The 22,969-nt window shown below is 39.0% G+C and overlaps 1 protein-coding gene across 3 annotated transcripts; it reads left to right on the top strand.

Moving 5' to 3' along the window:
• The first annotated feature begins 578 nt into the window (after nt 1-578).
• On the top strand, nt 579-22,857 carry lpin2 (lipin 2). 3 transcript variants are annotated; one of them, XM_085253319.1, is made up of 20 exons: nt 579-861; nt 5,756-5,956; nt 10,259-10,354; nt 10,833-11,194; nt 11,276-11,383; nt 11,486-11,612; nt 11,693-12,029; nt 12,113-12,212; nt 12,364-12,551; nt 13,299-13,392; nt 13,489-13,558; nt 13,661-13,753; nt 13,910-13,992; nt 14,206-14,353; nt 14,722-14,870; nt 16,044-16,130; nt 16,627-16,779; nt 18,506-18,620; nt 19,426-19,529; nt 20,113-22,857. In XM_085253319.1, exons 2-20 carry the CDS (start codon nt 5,765-5,767, stop codon nt 20,255-20,257), a joined length of 2,751 nt encoding a protein of 916 aa, XP_085109445.1. In that variant the 5' UTR covers nt 579-861; nt 5,756-5,764; the 3' UTR covers nt 20,258-22,857. The 3 variants fall into 3 exon arrangements, with proteins under 3 accessions (XP_085109445.1, XP_085109444.1, XP_085109443.1); XM_085253318.1 differs by lacking the exon at nt 579-861 and adding an exon at nt 3,488-3,837 and having other exon boundaries at nt 10,836-11,194; XM_085253317.1 differs by lacking the exon at nt 579-861 and adding an exon at nt 3,489-3,837.
• Nucleotides 22,858-22,969: the final 112 nt, after the last annotated feature.

The following is a 22,969-nucleotide window of genomic DNA, read 5'->3' as shown; positions in this document are numbered from 1 at the left end:
ATAGACTTGTGTTTAACAAAGCAAAAAAAACCAAACCCCAAAACATCTTAATATCCTGCCTTAATTCAAGCATTTGTAAGTGGCCGTGCCTCGCAATCATTCCAGTGATGGAGCACAGTGTTGGCAAATCCACATCTCAGCTATTCAAGTGCATGTAACCTGTCACACACTGTGAACAGCTGAAGAGGACCCTCCTTTATTCTAGCTCATTATTAATTGGGCATTGAAATTACCAGCCACTACCACACATAAATTTCCTCCAGCACCCCTGAAGGGGTGAAATTAAATCTTGAGGCTGTAGAGAACCCACAGCAACAGTAAAGGACAGCATCAAATGTACAACCAGACGGATAGCACAAGAGGGAGAAAAACTGATTATTTCTACAGCCATTGGTTGTAAATTAATATTGATGATTTGGTTTCAAGTTGCAGAGCACTTGTGAGATTGATGATGGTCAAATGAAAAGAACCTGTTGTCATTGTGTGTAACCCAGTTCCTGAAAGGTCGTTAGGAGGGAGAAAAGTTAACTTTTACCTAGATACAAACCTTATTATGATAATAACTGTACATAAGTTATAGTATTAAATACACTGCAGGGGCTGTAATTTTGGCTGCAAGTATAGTGAATGAATTTATGTACGGCACAGACAAACCGAAAGTATCCCACCAGCTGTGTGAGTGCACCGCCGCTGTGCGGCTCCCTGTCCCATCAACTTCAGCTCTCTGCTGGCAGCCACCACCAGTCGGTCACGGTGGTCCAGACACGTCAGAAGGCTTCTGAGGAGTTTCACGGGTACAGATATGGGGACTGAGTGAAGAAACCATAACGTCCTTCATCGGCAGCATCCCGCAACCAGAAGGTAAGGGTTTAGTGATAAAATTATTTCGAGCCCTGTCAAAGCGGTTCGCAGCTGCTTTTAACATCTTATTATCTGAATCTGCCTTCGGCTAACCATAGCTAGCACCTAACCTTGCTAACAGTTTTAAGCTGCTGTGGATTCATTTAATTAAAACACCAAAAAGACCGGACTGTGAATGTATTTATCACATAATGCAGAAATATATTGACTTTCCATTTGAAAGCGGTGACCTAGTGAGTGACTCGTGTTTCACCGTTTGCTGTTACGGTAACGTAAACCCAGCGATAACACGGTGGCTAGCTGAGGGTTAACAAGCTGGCAAGCAGCTAGCTGACAGAGCTCCGTCTCCATTCATTTTTTCCTCCCATGTACTATTTTCACCCACTGTTTATAGCTTGGATTTGTACCAGTTAAAGCACGGTTGTACAAAACAACTAAGATTTATGGTTTCGCTTTTCATTTATTTCCGCAATGACATCGAAGTATGTATGTACTCGGGACGTATGTCAAGCCATACACCAGCTTTAATCTTCAAAATTAGCATTTTTATAGCTATAACAGCTCAGGCTGAGATTAAAACGGAATGACTCAACTGACTAACGTTGGAGCAAGCTTGTGTATCGCATAAACTCATGTTTTGTATTTAGCGTTGGCTTGTAAGCTGACTCCTCACATAAGAAAACACCTGCTTGTGGGTGGCCTTTGAAAACACTAGTAACCAGAATCTTGGTACCAATCAACTTAGAGACAACACTTTTCTCCCCCAACGTTTTAATTTAAATGTGTAATATTAGAAAAACCCATACCAATACTCTTATTTAGTCATTCTGAGTTACAGGTAATATTAGAAATTCAAGATACAATCTGACATAAATCTTGCAAATAACCTTATTTTCATAAATGTTCGGTTACTGAAACTATTTGAAGGGCAAAATCTTAGTTACATTAATGGTCAATTTGGGGTTATAGTTTGTAGCTTTTAAATTAAAACAGTCTAAACATTAGAATCAGGTTTTAGAAGTATTTTTCTTTTAATGCAGATGCTTAGTTTAGTTTTGGCCACAACTCAGATTCTTTATTGATTCCATTATTAACTCCTGTTCAATTTTCTTCAGGGTGGAAAAGTATGTTTGCATTCATTTACAATCTCAACACTGTTTCAGATCAGAGTCTGGACACACTGTAGAAACAAAAGACATATAAAGTATTTCATGTGACTCAGGTATGCAGTTACTCCACTGTTGCACACTGCCACACTGTAGTGTGACTTCACTACTTTGCAATGAAAAATAAGCTCAGATGCTTCTGCTTCCAGTAGATTGGATAATTTCTAACTAGTTCTCAGTTCCCTTATATGTAACACAATACAAGTTTACCGGACCATAGACTATAAATGCAAAATAACTTTGAATGAACATGTTTCTGTGTGTGTTGGTTATCGTCTACACTTAAGAGAAGAAAACATTTTGAAAGCGTTCAATCTTCCGGATAGAATTAGTGTTGGTACTTTGACCACTTGTGCTTTGTGTATTGTCAAATTCACAGGGATTTTGCAATTCACTGGAAAATAATGAACTACACTTTGATTGTGACCAAAAAAATCTCCTTTTCTCGTGTAAAAGTGCAGCTTGGCACTCTGTGGGGTTTGGTTTATGTTGCACATAATGAGCAGGCTGGTTTTGTGTAACTTAATACTTGAAAGTGTGTAACATGAACTTTGTGTGGTCTAGCAGAACTGATTCCTTTTGTTACCCAGTCAAAGCAAATGTTGACTAGATCATTCCAGATGAAAGCCATAATTGTGGAGTAGACCATAATACAACATGTCTGTGCTTGTAATTCTTAATTGCTCGAGTTTGTAATTTAAAGATTTCTTATTTGTTAAATGGCACATATAATTTTTCTCCATGTTTTATCACTAAGAGAAAGTACTCATTTATTTTCCGAATGGCTGTTGTTAAATTCTTGAACACAGAACAGATCCTAGCACAGGGGGAGGAAGAGCCCACAGCCCTCAACTCAGTGGGCCTGTGTTTTCTTTGGTCATGTTTACAAAAAGCTTAGCAGATGGGACAGTGGGGCTGAGACCTCTTTGGAAGAGCCTCATGCTTTATGCTCATTTTAGGAGCGAATGCTGGAAGCCAAACTAGAGAGAACCTCCTGATGATAAAAACGTGTTCATCATGGCTTGAACTATAGTCTCATCAGTGTACCGCTCTATCGGATTTATTACTTATTTATTTGTTTTAGTGTGCAAAGATTATGATATTGGTGCTGTTTAAAAAAATTCCATCTGTTTTCTGAGCTCATGTGACAACTGGCAACAAAGAAATCAACATATTGAAGTCCAGTGTACTTATTGTCCTACTTTCGATGAGCCATCTACAATAACAAACACCTGCAGCAATGAACCTGACAGGTATACGTGACTGACTGTAAAAGAACATCTTGCTGGGGATTGCTGTTTGGTTTTGCCTACTCTTATCAGGGGAAAACATTGCATAGCTGTTCACAGAAATTAGCATTCTCTTATCAGCTATAAACCACAAGTCCAAAGAAGCCGTCCCATTGGCTAAACCCTTACTGCCATGTCAGCTGACTGGACAAGCATATGTTCATATTCTGCAGAGAATAAAAGAAAAATGACAATCTTTATTACTATTACACAACCGCAGCTGGCTTCAGGTAGTGTATCTGTATTTACTCCTGGGAGGGTCATTGCAAGGTGATTAGGTGGACCTTATTTGAGATTTGATTCAGGATGACAGGGGGATATTATCACCATAATCTGAGAGAGGAAAACATTGGTGCTAGTCTAGTCCTGAGGTGGATAAGGCTGGAGCTGACGCTCTGTTAATGGTGATGAAGAGACCGAGATCTTGGGGGAACAGGGAGCTCCTGGGAAGCAACACAGAAGACAACACAGACAACAGTGAACAGGATGAGCCATCCTCTCAGAGGTCATCTTGGTTCCTGGTGAGTCAGTACTGGCAGGTTTTCTGGTTAGTCACAGCTTGGGCCTGAAACTAGAGGGCCAAATAGGCAGTTAGTCATCTTCTATTGTTTGGTTTTGTCAGGTTGCTTGGTTTGTTGGCTTGTTACTGTAACTAAGCCTAATAGTTTCACACATGATTGCCTTGATTTGTAATTTGACGTTAAAAGAAGTGGGCAGTGAGGGGGACAAATATAGCATTGTGATCCAGTCAAAATAGTACAGATTGGCTCATGAGTCTTTCATCACCTGTGCTAATTATGTGTCATCTAAAATACCGAGCCGTCCTGTTTAATTTCTGACTGTAGTCTACTTTTGCATTGCCCTACTTCTGGGCTGACCCTGAAAGAAGGAAAAATAAATGTGTAGAAGCAGGTTGAAGCATTTGCCGCACATTTTCCAAATGATCCCGTGATAATTTGCTCAGTGTTAATCCTACATCAGTCCAATAGACACGGTGTACGTGTACTCTGACTTTCTGACACCGAAATAAAAGTGAAAGTTAAATATCTACAGTACTGTAAATCTCTTTAAAGTGTTATTTTGGTAAAAGTTCTTAGTTTCTAGAGATGGAGAAAGTAGATAAAGACACAAAAATCGGCATACCACATTTGTACCTTTAACCTGTAATATGAAAGATGGTGCTGGAGCTAAAGTGTATTGTATTTTTAAGTGTCATACACAAAAATATAGGTTCACTGGTCCTTCATATTATAAACACATACCTAACGCTTCAGTCATACAATCTGTACTGAAAATATGTCAGGTGTGTAAACCCTGGTTGTTACTATATTTATGCGATTATCCCAACAGAGTGTAGTTGACCTGTTTTTCACATTGTCACTGTGTACAAATTTGGGGTGAAGTTCGAGGAAACGCGAACGCGGAGCTTCTTGTTTCTTGGATTCCTGCTGGTATCAAATGATCTGAACTTTCTACTGCTCTTTGAACTTTGTGGTGGCTGTGATAGCTGCTAAAGTGTCCTGTTTGCCTGTCTGATTATGGTTTAAAGTGAATACGCTGTGCATATACTCTCTACTCATCATCCTACTCCGAATGAATATACCACAGTTGTTTGCCATATTCCATGATGCCACCCTTGCACAAATGTCCCTATTCTCTACCCCCTTACCCCCCTCCACACCCTCCATCACTGCTCTCATGACTAGATTCAGAACAAAAGGTTAGTGTAAGACAGAACATGTCAGGTTATGTAAACCCAATGAAGTCAGTGAGGCAATGTGTTTACAGGCCCCAGTAAACTAGACCCTGACCCAGGCAAACCAAAGTCATGTTTAAGTTAATCGTTACACACACTCTGTGTCGCAGAGGACAATCGAGGACAAATAATCTAGTTCAGTAAAGAGGCCATAGTGCACCAAGGAAAGTTTTTGTAATTATGCAACGATAGCCCTGCCCTGTGTACTTTTTCTTTGGTCAAGTAAACTGAGCACTTTGCTTGTTAAGGAATTTACAGTCCTGCAAATTGCTTATTCCAGATGATTAAAAGCATTATGACAAAATGTACAGCATTAATCCTGCTCATATTAAAGCCACAGAAATGTGGTTTTAGTTTTTGATTTGATTTTGACAGTAGTGTTTAATGGATGTAAACAGGAAGTCAACTGCTTCCATAGCAGCCTTCCTCTGTCTAATGTTGTTCACGTGGGACAATGGCCAGTTATAGGACAACAGTATAACTCTAGCAGTCTGTATGGAGGTCAGGAGATAAACAGACACCACAGGGTAAGCAGGAAGGGAGGGAGCTTTCAAGTGGAATATTTGTAGATTTCATAAGTGGTTGTGTCTTCTGGACTCTTGCTGAATAACAATGCCTTTAGCTTGTCTTTCCATTTACTCTGTTAATATTAGTTTTTTTTGTTTTTGTTTTTCTCTGTACAGGCGGACACCATGAACTACGTTGGCCAGCTAGCAGGTCAGGTTCTGGTGACTGTCAAAGAACTGTATAAGGGCATTAACCAGGCCACATTGTCAGGCTGCATCGATGTTGTGGTTGTCCGTCAGAGAGATGGCACCTACCAGTGCTCGCCATTCCATGTGCGCTTTGGTAAGCTGGGCGTGCTGCGCTCCAAAGAGAAAGTGGTGAGTTTTTTTGTTTTGTTTTTTCTTTCACTGATGTGTCAAAGCATTAAGCTTACATCGATTCATATACAAAGCTCATATATTTATATAGATAGATTCATATAAAGACGTGTCAAACATCAAATATCAAAAATTGGTCTGAAAGCATGTTTCTATATCACCAAGTTTTTGTGTTTTGTTTCCCCACAACACGCCCAAATCACTTGACTGAACTGTTGGTGGTTGAGTTGCATTGTGGGTAATATATGTACCAAGTTTTAACATTGGATTAACATTGGATATTAAAAATGTTCTCTGCTCCTGATTATAATATTCATTTTTCAAACTGATCAATGAGGTTTTGCTAATGTGGAAGTTCAATGCAAAGGCTTAAAAAATGTAACTATATTTAATTCAATTAAAAGTGCGGATGAAAAGATGCCAACCTATTTAATCGATGGAATGCGTTTCATATCAATTCCATCATGCGCAAAATGGCGTTAAGGACATCTCCCCCAGGACACAGTCATAATGTCCTCCCCTGAACAAAGCTCCTCCACACTGGGATCAAAAAAAGCATATGACTCTCCAATCCCAGTGTGGGTAATTAACAAATACTGAGCATCGAAATCACAGGCTATGAATCATTCAGGGAAATCTTTTATGTTTGCTCAACATAGACGGGATGCTCTGGGCTGTTCTCCCTCATTGATGGTATTTGTTACTATATCATCTTGCCTGGGAGACCCGATCCAATTAATCATGGATGATGAGCACTTGAGTCCACTTCTCACTTTTTGTAGCACCTCTACATTGGCCTTATAGCAGGGAGAGTGTATTAGTGTATTGTAGTAGGGAGATGTAGATGCAAATGCTATGGCTCACTGTTATGTCTATGTTATTGAGGTTTTTTCAGTTTATAGGGTTATATTAAGTTTAAAAAAATGTTGGTATTCAGCAAGAAATTGGTAATGGATGGAATATATGATGTATTTATTTTAAGTGTTTGTGCCATAACACAAGTAAGAATGGTGAACTTGTCTTAACATCTATTTTTAGTAGGACTGGTATTGAGTATTACGAATAATCAGATTATAAAAAAAGTCTCAATACAAATTCTTTGCTTTGATGATTGTAGCGCGCCATTGTTACCATGGAAACGCAAACCCGAGCGATCCACCCACATTTACGACTGAAAACATTTGTGTAATACAAAAGTATTTATGAGCAGCGTGTGAATAAAAAAAAGTTTAAGGAAGTTAAGCCGGTATACACTGATAACACAACACTAGTGATGATGAAGCTGGGATAGTTAAACTAGGAGTCTTTTTACACACGGCAAAGAGCAAAGAGGCGGAGCTATTAACGAGACGTGAGCTCTGTTGAGAAAAAGAAAATCATAAACAGCAGTGATATTCCTGAGATCAACATTAATGCCTTTCCTGGGGAAAAAACTAGAGGGGGGGGGGGGTCATTGACAAAGCATCTGATCAACAAACTCTTGATGTGAAGAAAAGCAAACTTTGTAGCAACTCCATCGACCGTCGTTTGTTTCACGCAATGAAAAATCTGCAGTAGGTTTCCAGAAGTAAGGCTACATTAAAAAAATGCAGAGGAACTGTTAACGTAGTCTGATTCCAGAATAGTTCAATTATATATCTTGCTGAAGACTAAGGGCTTCCATGTTTTACATGATCGCTTCCATGTTTTTACATGGAAGCGAACAGGAGAGAGTATAAAGGGGGGGCATGGTGTGTACTACACCACGTTTATTTCAAGATTTTTATAACATTTATTCACAAGTGAATACATATAAAATAGTGTCTCAATGAATTGCAGTAATATTTAAAAACGGTGAATCATCTTTAATATCATTAATGTCTGCACCATCACCATCATCTTATTTTCAGCAACACAAAAACTTTGCATCAACACACTGGTCAAACTTCAGAATGCTGATATACTCGCTTCTCTTCATTACAGCCACCACATTCTCCTTTAAAGGCTTGCAGACACAAACACGCAGAAACATGTACAAAAACTCATAAAGCATTCCAAGAAGACAGACTAAAGATATATATATTTTTTAAATCCTTAGTTTTATGCCTCTTATTTGAGTATTTAAATTTTTTTGCATTTAAGAAAATGTATTATTTGAAAAACCAAAAACAAATTCTTTGTATTTAGGTGTCATATTAAATTTTGTTTTTGTTTTTTTTGACAAGTGAAGCAGATGGCAGATGAAACAAAAAACAAACAAACTGGAAACCAATTAGATTTTTTTCTCTTATTTATTTTTCACTTTTGAATATATCTCGATAATAAGACAAAGGTATTTCTAATCAGTTACTCGATGGAATAATTGATAGATGACTCGATTACTAAAATAATCGATAGCTGCAGCTGTACTTCTTAGTATGGTTATGTTATGCACTAGCTTAGAGAGCTTATTTACTTGCTGGTGAACCGGAGTGGATAATGATTTGCGGGGGGAACTGACACTGTCTCACCACCTACCCAGAATCCCGATGGGCTTAAAGGGGAGGAATGAATGAGTAGTTTCTATGGCAACAGCAGCTTTACAACTTCTATGTGTGGGAGAGGGAGGAAACGTGAAGGAGGCCTGAACAGGGGCTGTTGTGTAACAAACAGTTATGTCTGTCCCTGAGATCAGTTATTAGCGCCTTGTGCTTTTGCGATAAATGCAATAAATTGTGTGGTATTTGGTACTGACATGCAGATATTTTAGAGAATTATGAGTGGGAATTCAGCTATAACTGTTTGCCAAATACTAATTAAAATTTGGCTGCTGATAGTGTGTCTGTTCCCGTACATCAGTCACTTTGGTTGGCAACCAGAAAAGTTTTTCAAGTACTATGTGGTTTCTAAAAACATTAGAGATGTTAATTAAGTGCACTTACACATATTATTTTCCTGTTCTTCTAATCTGAAAAGTGAACGTCAAGAGTGAAATAGACTTGTGTTTAACAAAGCAAAAAAAACCAAACCCCAAAACATCTTAATATCCTGCCTTAATTCAAGCATTTGTAAGTGGCCGTGCCTCGCAATCATTCCAGTGATGGAGCACAGTGTTGGCAAATCCACATCTCAGCTATTCAAGTGCATGTAACCTGTCACACACTGTGAACAGCTGAAGAGGACCCTCATTTATTCTAGCTCATTATTAATTGGGCATTGAAATTACCAGCCACTACCACACATAAATTTCCTCCAGCACCCCTGAAGGGGTGAAATTAAATCTTGAGGCTGTAGAGAACCCACAGCAACAGTAAAGGACAGCATCAAATGTACAACCAGACGGATAGCACAAGAGGGAGAAAAACTGATTATTTCTACAGCCATTGGTTGTAAATTAATATTGATGATTTGGTTTCAAGTTGCAGAGCACTTGTGAGTCAGAGTCTGTCTCCTCCTGTAGTCTCTGCCAGACGTGACCTGTTTTTTCTTTTTTGTTTTGTTTTTTGTTTTCGGTGTCAAATTTCTGAATGGCCCCCTGGTCCACTGGGGTTTATCTGGCAAACATGAATGGCCTTGTTCTGTTGGCAGGCTCCACAGAAAGCAAGCCCAGAAGACCCATACGCTTATTAGGTTTTTTAAAGGCTCTGGAGGAAGATGGGTCTCTGAGTGCATACAGACCATGTATGTGATCTTGCAAAATAATGGAAGTATAATAAAACAACCAGTGTGATGGGGTTTTTTTTAATTTTTTTTAAAAGTCAACTAAAAAGGGTAATGTAAGATTTTTATTGGTTGATACACAGGGTGATTGACGTCAATGAATAACTGTTTTCAGTGTCAGTGTCCTATTTTATTTTCTGTTCTGTACTATTGCATTGGCAGTTTTTACATTTGAACAGCAGTGCCAATACAGCCCTCTTCAAAAATTGCATACTTAACATTTCTGGCTTCTTCAGTCTGTTAAAGTGTTGGCATTTAGACACCGGTCACTTTATGTTAATGTTTATCACATAATCTTCATGAAGACTGTAACAGAGAGAGCGAGTTAATCAATCTGTGGGCATATTCAAAAGCCACACTGAGATAGTGAGATGACAATGTCAAAAGCACGAGAGAGTGTCTTAAGTCAGTAAGCCATGGTCCTGTACATGTCTGTCAGTTAATGTGCCTTCATGCTGTTGAAGCTTTTGCCATGTTAAAAGTAAAGCACAATTGTTACTCGTGACTTTTATAGGAAAGTGAGCAGGAAGCTCATTCAGATAAAAATGACAAATTGTTCAGAAGATGTCAGACTAATAAGAGAGGAGCACATGTTCGAAAGGGAATTATGTGTCTTCTTTCCAGATCGACATCGAAGTGAATGGAGAGCCTGTAGACCTGCATATGAAGCTTGGTGACAATGGAGAGGCCTTTTTTGTGCAGGAAGCTGAGCAACAAAATGTAAGCCATAAGCATAATTAAAATAAATAAATAAAGTAACAAAACTGCTAAAGGCTAATGACACAAAGTTTCATTGAGACATTTTTCCAGATATATAATTTGTTCATTCTCCTTTTTGTGCAGTCTTGTTTTGAGTTTTAATGTAGCAAAGTCATGAAATATTTCATGTTGAAAAAAAGAAATGAAACTTCAGACATGTTTTCAAAACATCTTTCACTTTGCTTTCGTTGACCCAACACAACAACAGTCTTGCCTTTGCTTAACAGCATTCTTGAAGTAGAAATGTAGGGCAGTGTTTGTAGGAAGAAGTGATTACTCCACCATATTGCATAGTTAACCTTTGCTCAGGCTGCTATTGTGACATCTCAGCAGTGACTTCTACCTTATTCTGCAGGACCTGAGTCAATATTGTGTTTCAAACTACGATTATCCTTGTTTAAACATATCTTAATCCTCATGTCCTGCTTTCCTATTTCAGCAGATTGTTCCTGCCCATTTGGCCACCTCCCCAATCCCCACCGAGAGTCACCTGTTCTGGATCTCAGAGGTGGAGCACAGGGCACCAAAAGATCTGGAAGATGACCCCGCCGACCCAGAGGACCCTCCTGAACCTCCTGCTCCAAGCACTGTGGCCACAAAAAAGAAGAAAAGACGGAGAAAGAAGCACAAAGGAGACCCCCGTAGAGAGGAACTGACCCCGCCGTCAGTCACTACTGGTAATGCTGTTGCTGCTAATGCACCCGCTGCTACCACTGCTGCTATGTCTAGTACTGGGCAAAATGAGGAGATCTTTGAAATGGATCTCAGCTCTGACGAGGAAACTACAGTTCATGTATCAAGGTATGTTTATTCAACGCTTCTAGCCAGATTTGTGTGAAGAGATCAGTTAATTATTATGCTTCTTCTGCACTCTGAATTTAGATCACCTTCAGTGACTACAGTGCGTGACATTGACCCTAAATTACCCGCAGCCAGACACAGCCTTGATGGTTATCCAATGTCTGATGGGGACTGGCCAGCTGGTGATGGGTATGTGCTGACATGAACCGAAAGTCGTTAGCAAAGATAGCACAGACGTGTAAGTAGCACCTGTTTTACTAATACTTGGCATTTCTTTTTACACCCCTGCAGCCATAGCTTGTCTCAGGCCTTTACCCCAAAGAGTGACTCAGAACTGGTGATGAGGCCTTCAGAGAGTTTGCTCAGAGCTGAGTCTCACATGCAGTGGACATGGGGAGAATTTCCAGAAACCACAAGGGTGAGCACTTCTTCCCAGTGGAGTTCAAACCATTGCCAGTTGACTCATCATCACAATAACATTACGTCCAATTTTTTTAGGTCACCAAGAAGGAGAAATCAGAACCACTGAAAAAAGTGACCATCACCCCATCAGAAAGCACCCATTTCCGTGTCATCCTCAGCTCGGAGGCCATGGAGAATGAGACCGAGGTTGAAAAAGGCGATGCCACCTCCTCTTCAGTGTGTAACATTGTCAAGCCCGAGCCACGCACCCCCGTCACCACTGTAACACCTGTGATTCCAATATCGTCTGTTAGCACCATATCATCTGTTAGTCCGGAAGCCCCTACAGAACCCCTTGATATCCTGCAATCAAGCATAGCAACCTCCACCTCTTCCAGTAACCAGCAGACAGATTCACCATCAAAGAAGAAAGGTATGTTAGGTGGCTGCAGATTGGTGCTTTTTTAAGGCTTGTCTTGGTTATGAGTTTGTAATTTGTAAATATATTGTATGTAGGTGTTCCGAAGAGGAGCCAGCATCAGGGTCCTGAGGATATCTACTTAGATGACTTGAATGTACTTGAACCTGATGTTGCTGCACGATATTTTCCTAAGAGGTATGATGGTTAAAGATCTGCCTAATTACTTAACCTTTGTAATTATAAAATAAAAGCCAAAGCGATTTCTCCTCTGAAGTGTCACTGACAGCCTGAAAGACCAGTATCATGACATGTTGTAACCCTTTTCTTCTCCTTCTCTTTTCTCCAGTGAGACTGAGGCAGCTGCTAAGCACTGGATTGACTCTGAGATGCACTCTGGTTCACAGTCCCCACAGTCGGTGGGTAGTGCTGCAGCTGACAGCGGGACAGAGTGTCTCTCTGACTCAACTAGTGACCTCCCTGATGTTACTCTTTCTCTGTGTGGAGGCCTGACAGAAAATGCTGAAATATCCAAAGGTACACGAGCATGACACTCACAACAAAATGTATCATAAAGTGAACATTTTTGTCTTAAGCCAGTAAACATTCAGCTAACTTTGTTGCACCTTCTGGATTAGCCACATAAAGTGTCCAGCTACTGTTAGAGGAAGCTGTTCTCAGATACATATTTGTTCAGATGTGTAAATGTCGTACCCAGAAGTACTTTCCCTCTCATCAAATTAACATGTACTTTAACTCTTCAGGAAATGTGTCTTCATCTCTGAATATGATGTCATAACCTTGTTAAACAGCAGAAAAAACGTTGGTCATCCGAGTCAACATGCTTCTATCTTATGCTATTTTTATGCACATTTTTTATTTTTTATTTTTAAATATGAGAGTCCTGCCATTTCTCTCATTCATTTTAAAGATAACAACATAATTCTTTAAGGGGAAAGAAGAACAAAAAAGCAAGAACATGCTCATTTCCTCTGGACTAATATCATAACAGGATGTCCATATTTGGTTAAATGTTGTTGTTAATTTGCCCTGCATTTATTGCATTACAAACGATGATCACAGACTACCTCCGCAGTCATTACAAACTGTTCGAGGTCTCTAGGTTATATTAATCCTTTGGGATTTAGGCTTTAGAAGCTCTCTGGGGTTATCAGAAGAAAAAGTTTCCTGACCTTTATGTCTACTAAGATGTTATTTCTCACCACCACTGACCTTTTCATCAGCTGTCTTTAATTAGTCTTCTTCTCCCCTGTTCATTTCCAGAAAGGTTTATGGAGCATATCATTACCTATCATGAATTTGCTGAAAATCCAGCAATTATAGACAACCCCAACCTGGTAGTAAGGATAGGAAATAGGTATGTAACTGTTTTTACTTCACATTGGAAATGCACTAGAGAAACATTTCAAACGTATGGTCAGGATTACACATTGGTAATTGTCTTTGTCTTCAGATATTATAACTGGACCCTAGCTGCACCTTTGATTCTAAGCCTTCAAGCATTTCAGAAGAATTTACCAAAGGTAACGTGTGTTTAATTCTTTACTCTTTGTATTGTTCATTCACTCATTGTCAGCTGGCAGCTATCTCATCATTAAATGTATTTGTTTTCCTTTTTATGGCAGGCTACAGAGGAGGCCTGGGTGAAGGAGAAAATGCCAAAGAAGTCAGGCCGCTGGTGGTTCTGGCGTAAGAGGGCGGATAGCACAATCAAGCAGGTGTGCATGTTGTTAGTACAAGTGAACAAAACAAAATTTGAGGTGGTATCTGCAGTTAGTTTCTGTTCCCTCTTCATGGGCAGTGTCCTGTTTTCATATAGATATTTTTTAAACTTGGCTAATTGGGAATTTTATTTTTCTGCCTACTTCGTCCAGTCGGAGACTAAGCTCGAAACTAAGGAGGAACCACATTCGGGAGAGGAAGGACCCTCCACATCTCAGGAGAAGCTGGCCTTAACGTATGTGATACCAGAAAATCAAAAACTATATTATTATTATACATAGGGAGGAGCTTATATTTTGGTTTAATGAGGAAGAATATTAATAATGTAACTAAGATAACATTGAATTTATTTATACATCTAAGGATCTTCAGGTCGAATCTTTCTGAAACATGTTTTTCCACTTGTCTGTGATAATTGACTACCATATCTGTGGTTACTGCACTGTAGGCCTAAAGCAAGAGACTCATCCAGTGATGAAGAGTCCAAGGAGGTGAGCGCAGCATCCTGTCAAGAGAGACTGCAGCCAGTGGATGGTCAGCACCATCCCAGCCCACACACATACAGAAAGTCACTACGGCTTTCCTCTGATCAGATTGTAAGTTCATTTTACACCTTTTCCTTTCTCACATTGACAAAGCTTTCTCTGGATTTGTTATAAATGTCATAAAATATTATTTAATTTCAAATATAAAAGTGTCTGATTGTCAGAAGATCAGCTTATTTTTTTGCTGAGTTCTTAATGAGATTTGTGTCTCAAGTGTTTTTATTTGGCTGTTTTGTGCTCCCTCTGCTGGCTAACTATGAACTGCAACTAGTGTTTGCTCCATTTGTAGTCTGTAGGGGGCTCTAAAGATCTGTAGATGGTCATTGTACTGTGGCAAGAAAATGATGCCAGAGAGTAATGCGTGTGCTGTTGAAAAAAAAAAAAATATATATATCTCATTTTTTTGTTTGTTTTTCCAGGCTAGTCTGAAACTCAAGCAGGGGCCAAATGATGTGACATTTAGCATCACCACTCAATACCAAGGCACATGCCGCTGTGAGGGTACAATCTACCTGTGGAACTGGGACGACAAAGTCATTATCTCTGACATTGATGGCACCATCACAAAGTATGGCCTTCCAGTCACTCAGAAAATCATATTACAGAACACAGTTGTAATAGCAAGCTAGCTGCTATGTTAATTATGGACAGTAATAGACAGGGCAGTAAATCAGTCAGTTATTGTAGCATCCAATTACATTTTCCTGTACATATACAGTAATAAGAAAACCTTATTAGAAGGAATTTCCCTTGGGTGCTCTACCTTAGTTGCATCCTTTAACGACAATTAAAAATAATGTGTACAAATATTGATTTTAACAGATAGGTGGGAAGCAATCAGTGAAGCGACATTTAGATAGATCTTTTGTTGCATCCTGTTTCAGTTCTTGTAATAAAATGTGGATCTAATTTTATAGTTAAAACACTTAAAGCCATCTGTTGCAAACTCGCCATGGAAACCTCCATTTTTGCACTAAAACTAATTATTATGCTACCAAGATGGAATCTATAGTGCAGTGTTCAAGTGTTTCTATAAACTGCCTGCATACTTTAAATACAGCTCCTTATTTATTATCCACCAAATAAGGTGGGGAGCAGGTAAATGAACACAAGATTAAATTGTTGCATAATATTGTTCGGTTAATTTAAAAAGGAACAAAAGCTTAAAATAAGATTCCAGCTCAGAGTAGCTTCACTACCATGGACACATTTAAGTCATTCACAAATGGCATATATGAAGCCTGTAATCCAGTTCTATTTGTTTCACGCTCTGTTAATTACTTTAAAGCTAGTCATATCTCTTCTGAAACAAAACTGATGCCTGCTGCCTTCCTGACGCCCACCCTGAAGTTCATTGGTGGTCGACATCAAACGGCTCCAAATTGACTGCAGCTTATTATCTCTGTGACCCTTTAGGCCAACCCCTGACATGCTGCTTTCTTTGGCTAACAGGGTAAAGAGCACAGGGACTATAATGAGGACATTTACATTTCAGTCTGTAAGGACACACAGCCAGCTGAGGGTGAGACTGTTTCTCCCCTATAGGCCAGTAATGCTCGTTAGTGGAGAACAGCCCATAATGTTCTATATTTATGATAAAACGGTGTTATCGTGCTTTATGTGACCTCTTTTGAACAGTCAGTACTCTGCTTTCTCTTTCTCTACTTGATGTGGCTGTTTGATTTATTTCTATCTTATAGTCAGTGATATTGATATTTTTGTATGTGTTTAAATGTTTTAGGTCAGATGTATTTGGACAGATACTTCCACAGTTGGGGAAGGACTGGACCCACCAGGGGATTGCCAAGCTCTACCACTCTGTAGCTGAGTAAGTGCACAGCAACACTGATTAATTATGGAAGACGCATGAATGGTTGGTCAGTGGTTAGGACTGTCTGGGGTTGATTCCCAATCGGCTCTTTGTGGAGTTGATATTTCCTCCCAGTGTTTGCGTGGGGAGCTCTGAGGTGGATGACTCAGTAAGTTTAACTGTAGTTTAGGCAGAATTATTGCAGAAAGTAAAAACACCATTAAACCAGCCCTTTCGTTTTCTGGTTTTATTTTTATACTTAAATCTGAAAAAATAGAAAATGTATTGCATGAATGAAGTCAGCTGTAGTGAGTCTGGGTATTGGTTTTGGTAGTAAATAAAAAGTTTCCTCTGCAAGATTTTCTTTTTTTTTTTTAAATTGAATTGTTGTGACTTCTCCACATTATGAGCGCAATCAAAATAACTCATCCAATTTAAGTGCTAATCTTAGTAGTTGCCATTAAGGTCATGATAATGAACAATTATTAATGAGCACTGCTCTTCCCATTCGCAGAAATGGCTACAAGTTCTTGTACTGCTCAGCCCGGGCAATCGGCATGGCGGACATGACAAGAGGTTACTTACAGTGGGTCAATGATGGAGGCACCATCCTACCCCGAGGACCTCTCATGCTCTCTCCCAGCAGCCTCTTCTCTGCTTTCCACAGGTAATATAAGCTCTAAATGGTTACCAGTCTCGGTATCATGAAGCTCATTATATACATTAAATGATTTAATTTAAATCCTCCTTATCCCCAGATATTAATGTTGTTTTCAAACCACCCCATATTTTTCACCCTTAAATCTTTTTTTTTTTCTCTACAAAGTTAGTTTCACTTTAAAAACCCTATTCTCAGTCTCAAAATCGTCCCCACTCTCCCGAGCCTCGTTCTTTATAATAAGTCTTTCATATGCCATGGTTATTAAGTCTACAGCAAACTCAAGTTCATGAATTCCTATCTAAAAGGCATTAACTGTGTTGGTATTAGTGCCGTCACTTCTCTAAAGTACGCTCATGGCCAGCATTTTCTCTGTTTTGGATTATTCTATTCTCTTTATTTCCCCGTTGCTGTCACAGTCTCATTTGCATTTTAGAGACATGATTTGTGTGAATGATTCTTTTGTTGAAGTGGTGAGGAGATCCAGAAGGAGGCTGCTAGCTTTCTATATTTTTTTGATAATGTGGGATCATTTGAGACATCTTGCAGCAGAACGTCTATTTTTGACTCATTTTTCTAAATTTAAATATATTTGACAAAATAAATATTTAAGGTTCAGTTTTAGAGGAGTTTCACAAATTATTGAAATTATTTCCTTCCTGGTTGTAAAGGTAAAATATATTTCAGAGTCTACTAATAAACAAGACTACAACAAAAATACAATTGCTGACACATCTTAATATTTTAATTATTGTAGAAGAGCATCATCAGAATGACCTATTAGATCCACCTACTGTCTCCCACACATGTTCATCTGTCAGCCTCCTCTAGCTAACTCATGATACAGTAACCTTCATGTTAAAGTTTGAGTATGTAAGATGTGCTGCTAAGCAACCAGGCATGCTGCAATTGTTGTTTTACATTTGGGGGGGGGAATCAATCAATAATTTAATCCCACACACCCCAAAATTCACTGTATGATGAATAAAATGACTTTAGAAAAAGTTCCAAACTAACTGATGTGATTTTATTTTAACAGTTACATGATTTTAAAATGACCCCTTTCGGTATTTCTCCCATCAAACATGTTTCCCAGCAACACTGGTTTCAGTGAATTATGACTGTGTTAATATAATGTTAATTAAACAATTAAATACTCTTGTGATACTTGCTTGTTATGCCTTGTATGTCAGATATTATCCAAATGTTAATACAGCTAAAGCAAGTATCCTTTTCTCACTTTCACAGAACAAGTAAAACTTTCCTGTGTTGTTAATGGTTCCCTTGAAAATGTTGATTTCTTTTATTCAGTGTGTTAATCACGTAGCAGGGTTTTTGTGTGACCTTGAAACCTGTTCAGAATGGCTAGTGTCTCAGCATAGCAACCTGCAGCATTGCTGATAGTTGTGTGGTGCAAACACTTGTAGATATTTGCATTATTTATGTGTCCCTCTTGTTTTAATTTGCTTAAATTAGAAACACCCCTACCATCTGTGTATTTGTTTTGAGTCATAATTTTAAACAGAAATTGCTGAAATGCATTTGGATTTAGGCCGTGCTATTACACGATTTGTAAAGAGGACAAAAGTCATTTATAAACAAATTCTTATCTAAAAACAGTCGGAGAAACGGGTTTGAGATAAACGAAATATGTTTGATCAAATTACCTCTAACTCAAACTGGACACACGGGAAGGATGTGTATGCCCTCTAATAAAACTGTCTGTTTGCTTCAGAGAGGTCATCGAGAAGAAACCAGAGATCTTCAAGATTGAATGCCTTACAGACATCAAGAACCTGTTCCAGCATAACAAGCAGCCATTTTATGCCGCCTTTGGGAATAGAGCTAATGTGAGTTAATGCATGTTTGAAGATGTCAGACTTCCCGACATTAGAGTGCTTGTTTTTTTGGGGGTTTTTTTGGTTTGTTTTGTTTTTTTAAAAGTGCGCTTTTCAGAGGTTGATGCAGTTGTAATTCATTGCAAGAGCAACATGACACTTTGGCAGACACTTTGAGTTAGCAGACATGAATGTGTGAAATAAGTACTGGGCTGAACCTGAGCTGAGGTCATTGTCAGAGTGTGATCGCGAGTGACTTCATCTGTGGACGAGAGCTCAAGTCGGGCACAGCATCCCGTCTTCAGCTGCATAAACACTAACAGTCACATGAAGGGTCAGCTATCAAAGCCCAGTCTGCCTCGGTCTCTCCCCTAAACAAAAAAATAAGACACAGCCACACACTCACTCTTCCTCTGGCCAACCAAAAACATTTACTCCAGAAATTTACTGCCATTACATGCATTAGGTGGAACACAAACAGGAAATCTGTGGTTAATGTTATTAACGTGGTCATTTCAGTTTATTATGTATTATGTATGAGAGGCTACTTTCCGAACATTACATAATCAAGAGTGTTCTCAGATGGCTGTTAACAGCTCTGTCAGTAATTTTTCAGCCTGTAAATGACAGGTTCATTCGCATGCTTTGTCTTAGAGGAAGCAAAATGGGGTTTATGTGTTTGTAATTAATCCCAACTCAAAATAAAAGCTTGTGCTGTGCTTATAAACGGAAACATTTAAAAAAACGTAACTTAAACTTTGAAGCAGTCGTATTTTAGAGGGAAGATTGAGCCTTTAATCTTTATGTCTTCATACAGGATGTGTTTGCCTATAAGGAAGTCGGCGTTCCAGTGTGCAGAATTTTCACAGTTAACCCAAAGGGAGAGCTGATCCAGGAGCAGACCAAGGGCAACAAGTCCTCGTAAGTACATTAATGGTCTGTGTTTGTCTTTCGTAGCAAAAATCCCCAGCAGGAAGTATAGGACGTTGCTATCATTGAACGTTTTTCTGTTTTCTTTATTTTCTTGTTTTGCTTTTCCAGCCATTACTGTTTCCTTCACTCTCACATTACTGTAAAAAGAATAAAAGCCTACAGTCACAGAGTCTTTTGTACCCTGCAGCAAGCAAAACAGACAAAATTAGAGAAAAACTAGGGAACATAGTGGTGCTTTTAGCAGCTCAAGCGACAGATATTTCCCACAGGATCTGATGGAGAACAAAACAGAAATAAAAAGAGAGCTGGCCAGAAACACACCTTAAAATTGATTCTAGTCTGCAATGTTTTCCTCAGGTGGCCTGTGTTTTTTGTTCTTTCTGTATTTAGATTGATCAATACATTTCAACGTATTTCAAATCTAAAATCCATTTTTTAATAAATATTTGTTTTTCTTTATTTTTTGTTCATCACTAAATACCTAGAGTGTATATATTTTTTAAGATTTATATATTGTATCCGTTCTCTTGCTCACTCTGTTTCTCTGGTTTCGTTTTTTCCCCCTTCGCAGCTATGGCAGACTGAGTGAGCTGGTGGAGCACGTGTTCCCTTTGCTGAGCAAAGAGCAGAACGAGGCCTTTGTAATGCCAGAGTACAGCTCTTTCTGTTACTGGAGACAGCCAATACCAGAAATCAATCCAGATGAACTGCTCTGAGTCGGTGTGTATTGATACCCAGCTATACATTAACATTCAAATGAACTGTGCACCTGAATGCACCTCCTAAATACATGTGAAGTGGAACCAGAACTGTTCCTGCTCTGCTAATTAGACTTACACAACACACAGACACAGTAACCATGAACTCAGAAAAGTTGGTAAACTGTATTTACTTGAGAGATGAGTGGAGATTATCAGAACAGTAAATCCTGATGAGTGATAACTTAGCGTTTATTTCACAGAGACACTCCACGTATGCCTCTGTGTGAAGGCATCCTGCCCAGTGATAACTTTCTAGTCCATGTTCTTGTACAGACTTGGCAGTTGAAGATCCAGCTAGTATCTCGGTAAACTTGTAGAAAGCCATAAACGACGCAGGCAGAAGTCCCTCACGAGGAGCTAGATTCCGAGCTGAGCAGAAGTAATTTAAGAAACGCCCCGAAGAAGTGAAACGTAATGTTTTAAATGGAAAAGGCACACATTTAATTAAAACAGGACAGGCAATTAACACTGGGCAGTTGTTATGCGGCAGTCATATTTTACTGTAGGTGCTGTGTTTGCCCAGAAGCAAGTAACCAGCCTTTAATTGGAGGCTTTATTCTGTTCTAAAAATACAGTCGTGATAGAGGTTGGCAAATAACAGAATAACACAAACACAGAACCGTCCACAGCCGTTAGATTTCAGGAACTCGCCACAGTAAGTGTTCAGTTGTCCTCTCGTTCCTGACTCTTGCCTGACTGTGCAACAGATTTCATATGGCCGCTACACAGCGAGCCATGTTTGGTACTGTTAATATCCAAGGTCGTACCTCGGATATGCTTTCACCAAGTATGTGAGGATGCACAGTTTGCTGTGACTTAAAAAAATGAAGCAGCTTCATGGTGTATTGTCTTGCTGTTGTTTTAATATGTTTGTTCTGTTATGCAAGCTCTGGCAAATCACGTGTGTTTAGTTAACAATGGAGTCATTATTTATGATGATCAATGTATTTAAGTTATTGATTTCTATTGTGAGGCCTTTGCTTGTCTGAAAAGATAATTGATCACCAATGCAATATTTCAGATTAGTATTTTTGTGAGGCTGATCACAGACTAACATGCACTTAACAGTAACTGCTAGGCCTTGTACAAGCTTTCTTTGGTCACGTCTCCAGCAACAAGCCTGTATTTCTTTTATTAACAGTGAATTTTTCAACATGTAAGGCACGTAGACATTCCTGAGCAAAACCTCAGAGTCTGTAGTATTACCAGATGTGTGTAAATGTGAGAGAGGATGCTTGAGATGGAACAGTGGATATAAGCAAATTTGAGAAGAGCTTAAAATGAAGGATATTGCTTTGTGAGGTCCTCCGTAGGATGGACTTCAGGATGATGGTAGTGTGTGTGTGTGTGTACCTAATCACAGAGTGCTGCTGCTGTTGGGGTGGCAGCATCCTGCACCCTTTGCTTAGGTTCCCTCGGTGGCTTTATCCAGCACACTTTGTCAAAGTTGCACCCAGAAACTCAAGACTTACAACTCAGCACATCTCCCACCCACATGCACTTCACCGACAGTCTAAGTAGACAGTAGACCAGAGTATGCAATTACTGCAGCGTTTGAGCATAAAGAGTTTGAGTTTTACCTTCTTGACTATTCAGTTAATCTGAAATTTGTCTATTAGTGAGTTTTGAGAAGCTTAGTTTGTTTCAAGTAGCTTTTTTTGTGTGTATGTTTTTAAGGCAGAGGAAAATGATGATAATTTGGGGTAACAGGCAGCAAGGTAATATCAGAGCTACCCCTTAATGTGTGTGCTTGAGAGCGTGAGAGACAGAAAAGCCTGATTCCCGTGCCTCTGGTGACCAGAGGAGGATAAACTGTTTTTTGGAGATAAACAGGAAATACTTGACTGTACAGGAAGTGTTTAAGGCACTTCCCCGGCATTATCTATGTATGATTTTAGGAAAGGAGTTTTGGTCAGATGGATCATATCTCCAATGCAAGTGTAACTGACTGTGTATGCCAGTGTGGACTAAAAAAGCAGGAGCAGCCAAGATCATTTCATAAAAATAAGCACAATTTATGGTGACAGCTACATGCACTGCTGATTTCTTTTCTTTTTTTTTGTTTTGATGAATACAGTGTGCCCCGCTTTGATTTGTTTGCTTGTTCTCTGCAAAGTGGTGAAGTCAAATAGATCTATCTTAAAATCAACAAGAAATTCCATTCTTTCTATGAAAGTAAAGCATCTTGTGTGAAAGAATCACACTTCATCTTCTCTGATCCTGGGATATGTGGTAAATAAACGTTTGAATGAGTATATATGCTGACCATCACATTCTTCTTTGATGCCTTTTTGTTTTTTTCTTATAACGTGTATGAGCTGTTGTGTGACTTAAGTTTTGTTCCGTTTTTGTTTGGATGTAATGCTTGGTATTTGTGTCCGACCAGCAGAAAATGCATTAAATGTATGCTGTGTTTCATTTGAATAGAAATGTGGTTTGAAGAACAAAATCAACTGTAAGAAGAAGTAAAAAAAAAAAAAAAAAATCAGGCCTAATGAAGCTAACATGTGGCTTATGGTCTTGTTTGTATGAAATAAAATTTCTAAATGAATGCAGTTATGTGCGTGCTGTGATTTTTCTTTTCTGCAGTCTGAGTCCAAAAGTTCAACAGTAACCAGAGGCAAGTGGAGTAACTCCTGCCCTATTGCGTACTTTGAAGTAACAGTA

Source organism: Mchenga conophoros, linkage group LG18, assembly GCF_057382185.1.
Source record: "Mchenga conophoros isolate Kocher_MC1m ecotype Shallow Benthic linkage group LG18, M_conophoros_male_GT1.1, whole genome shotgun sequence".
NCBI lineage: Eukaryota > Metazoa > Chordata > Actinopteri > Cichliformes > Cichlidae > Mchenga > Mchenga conophoros.
This window is presented reverse-complemented; position numbering and strand designations above follow the sequence as displayed.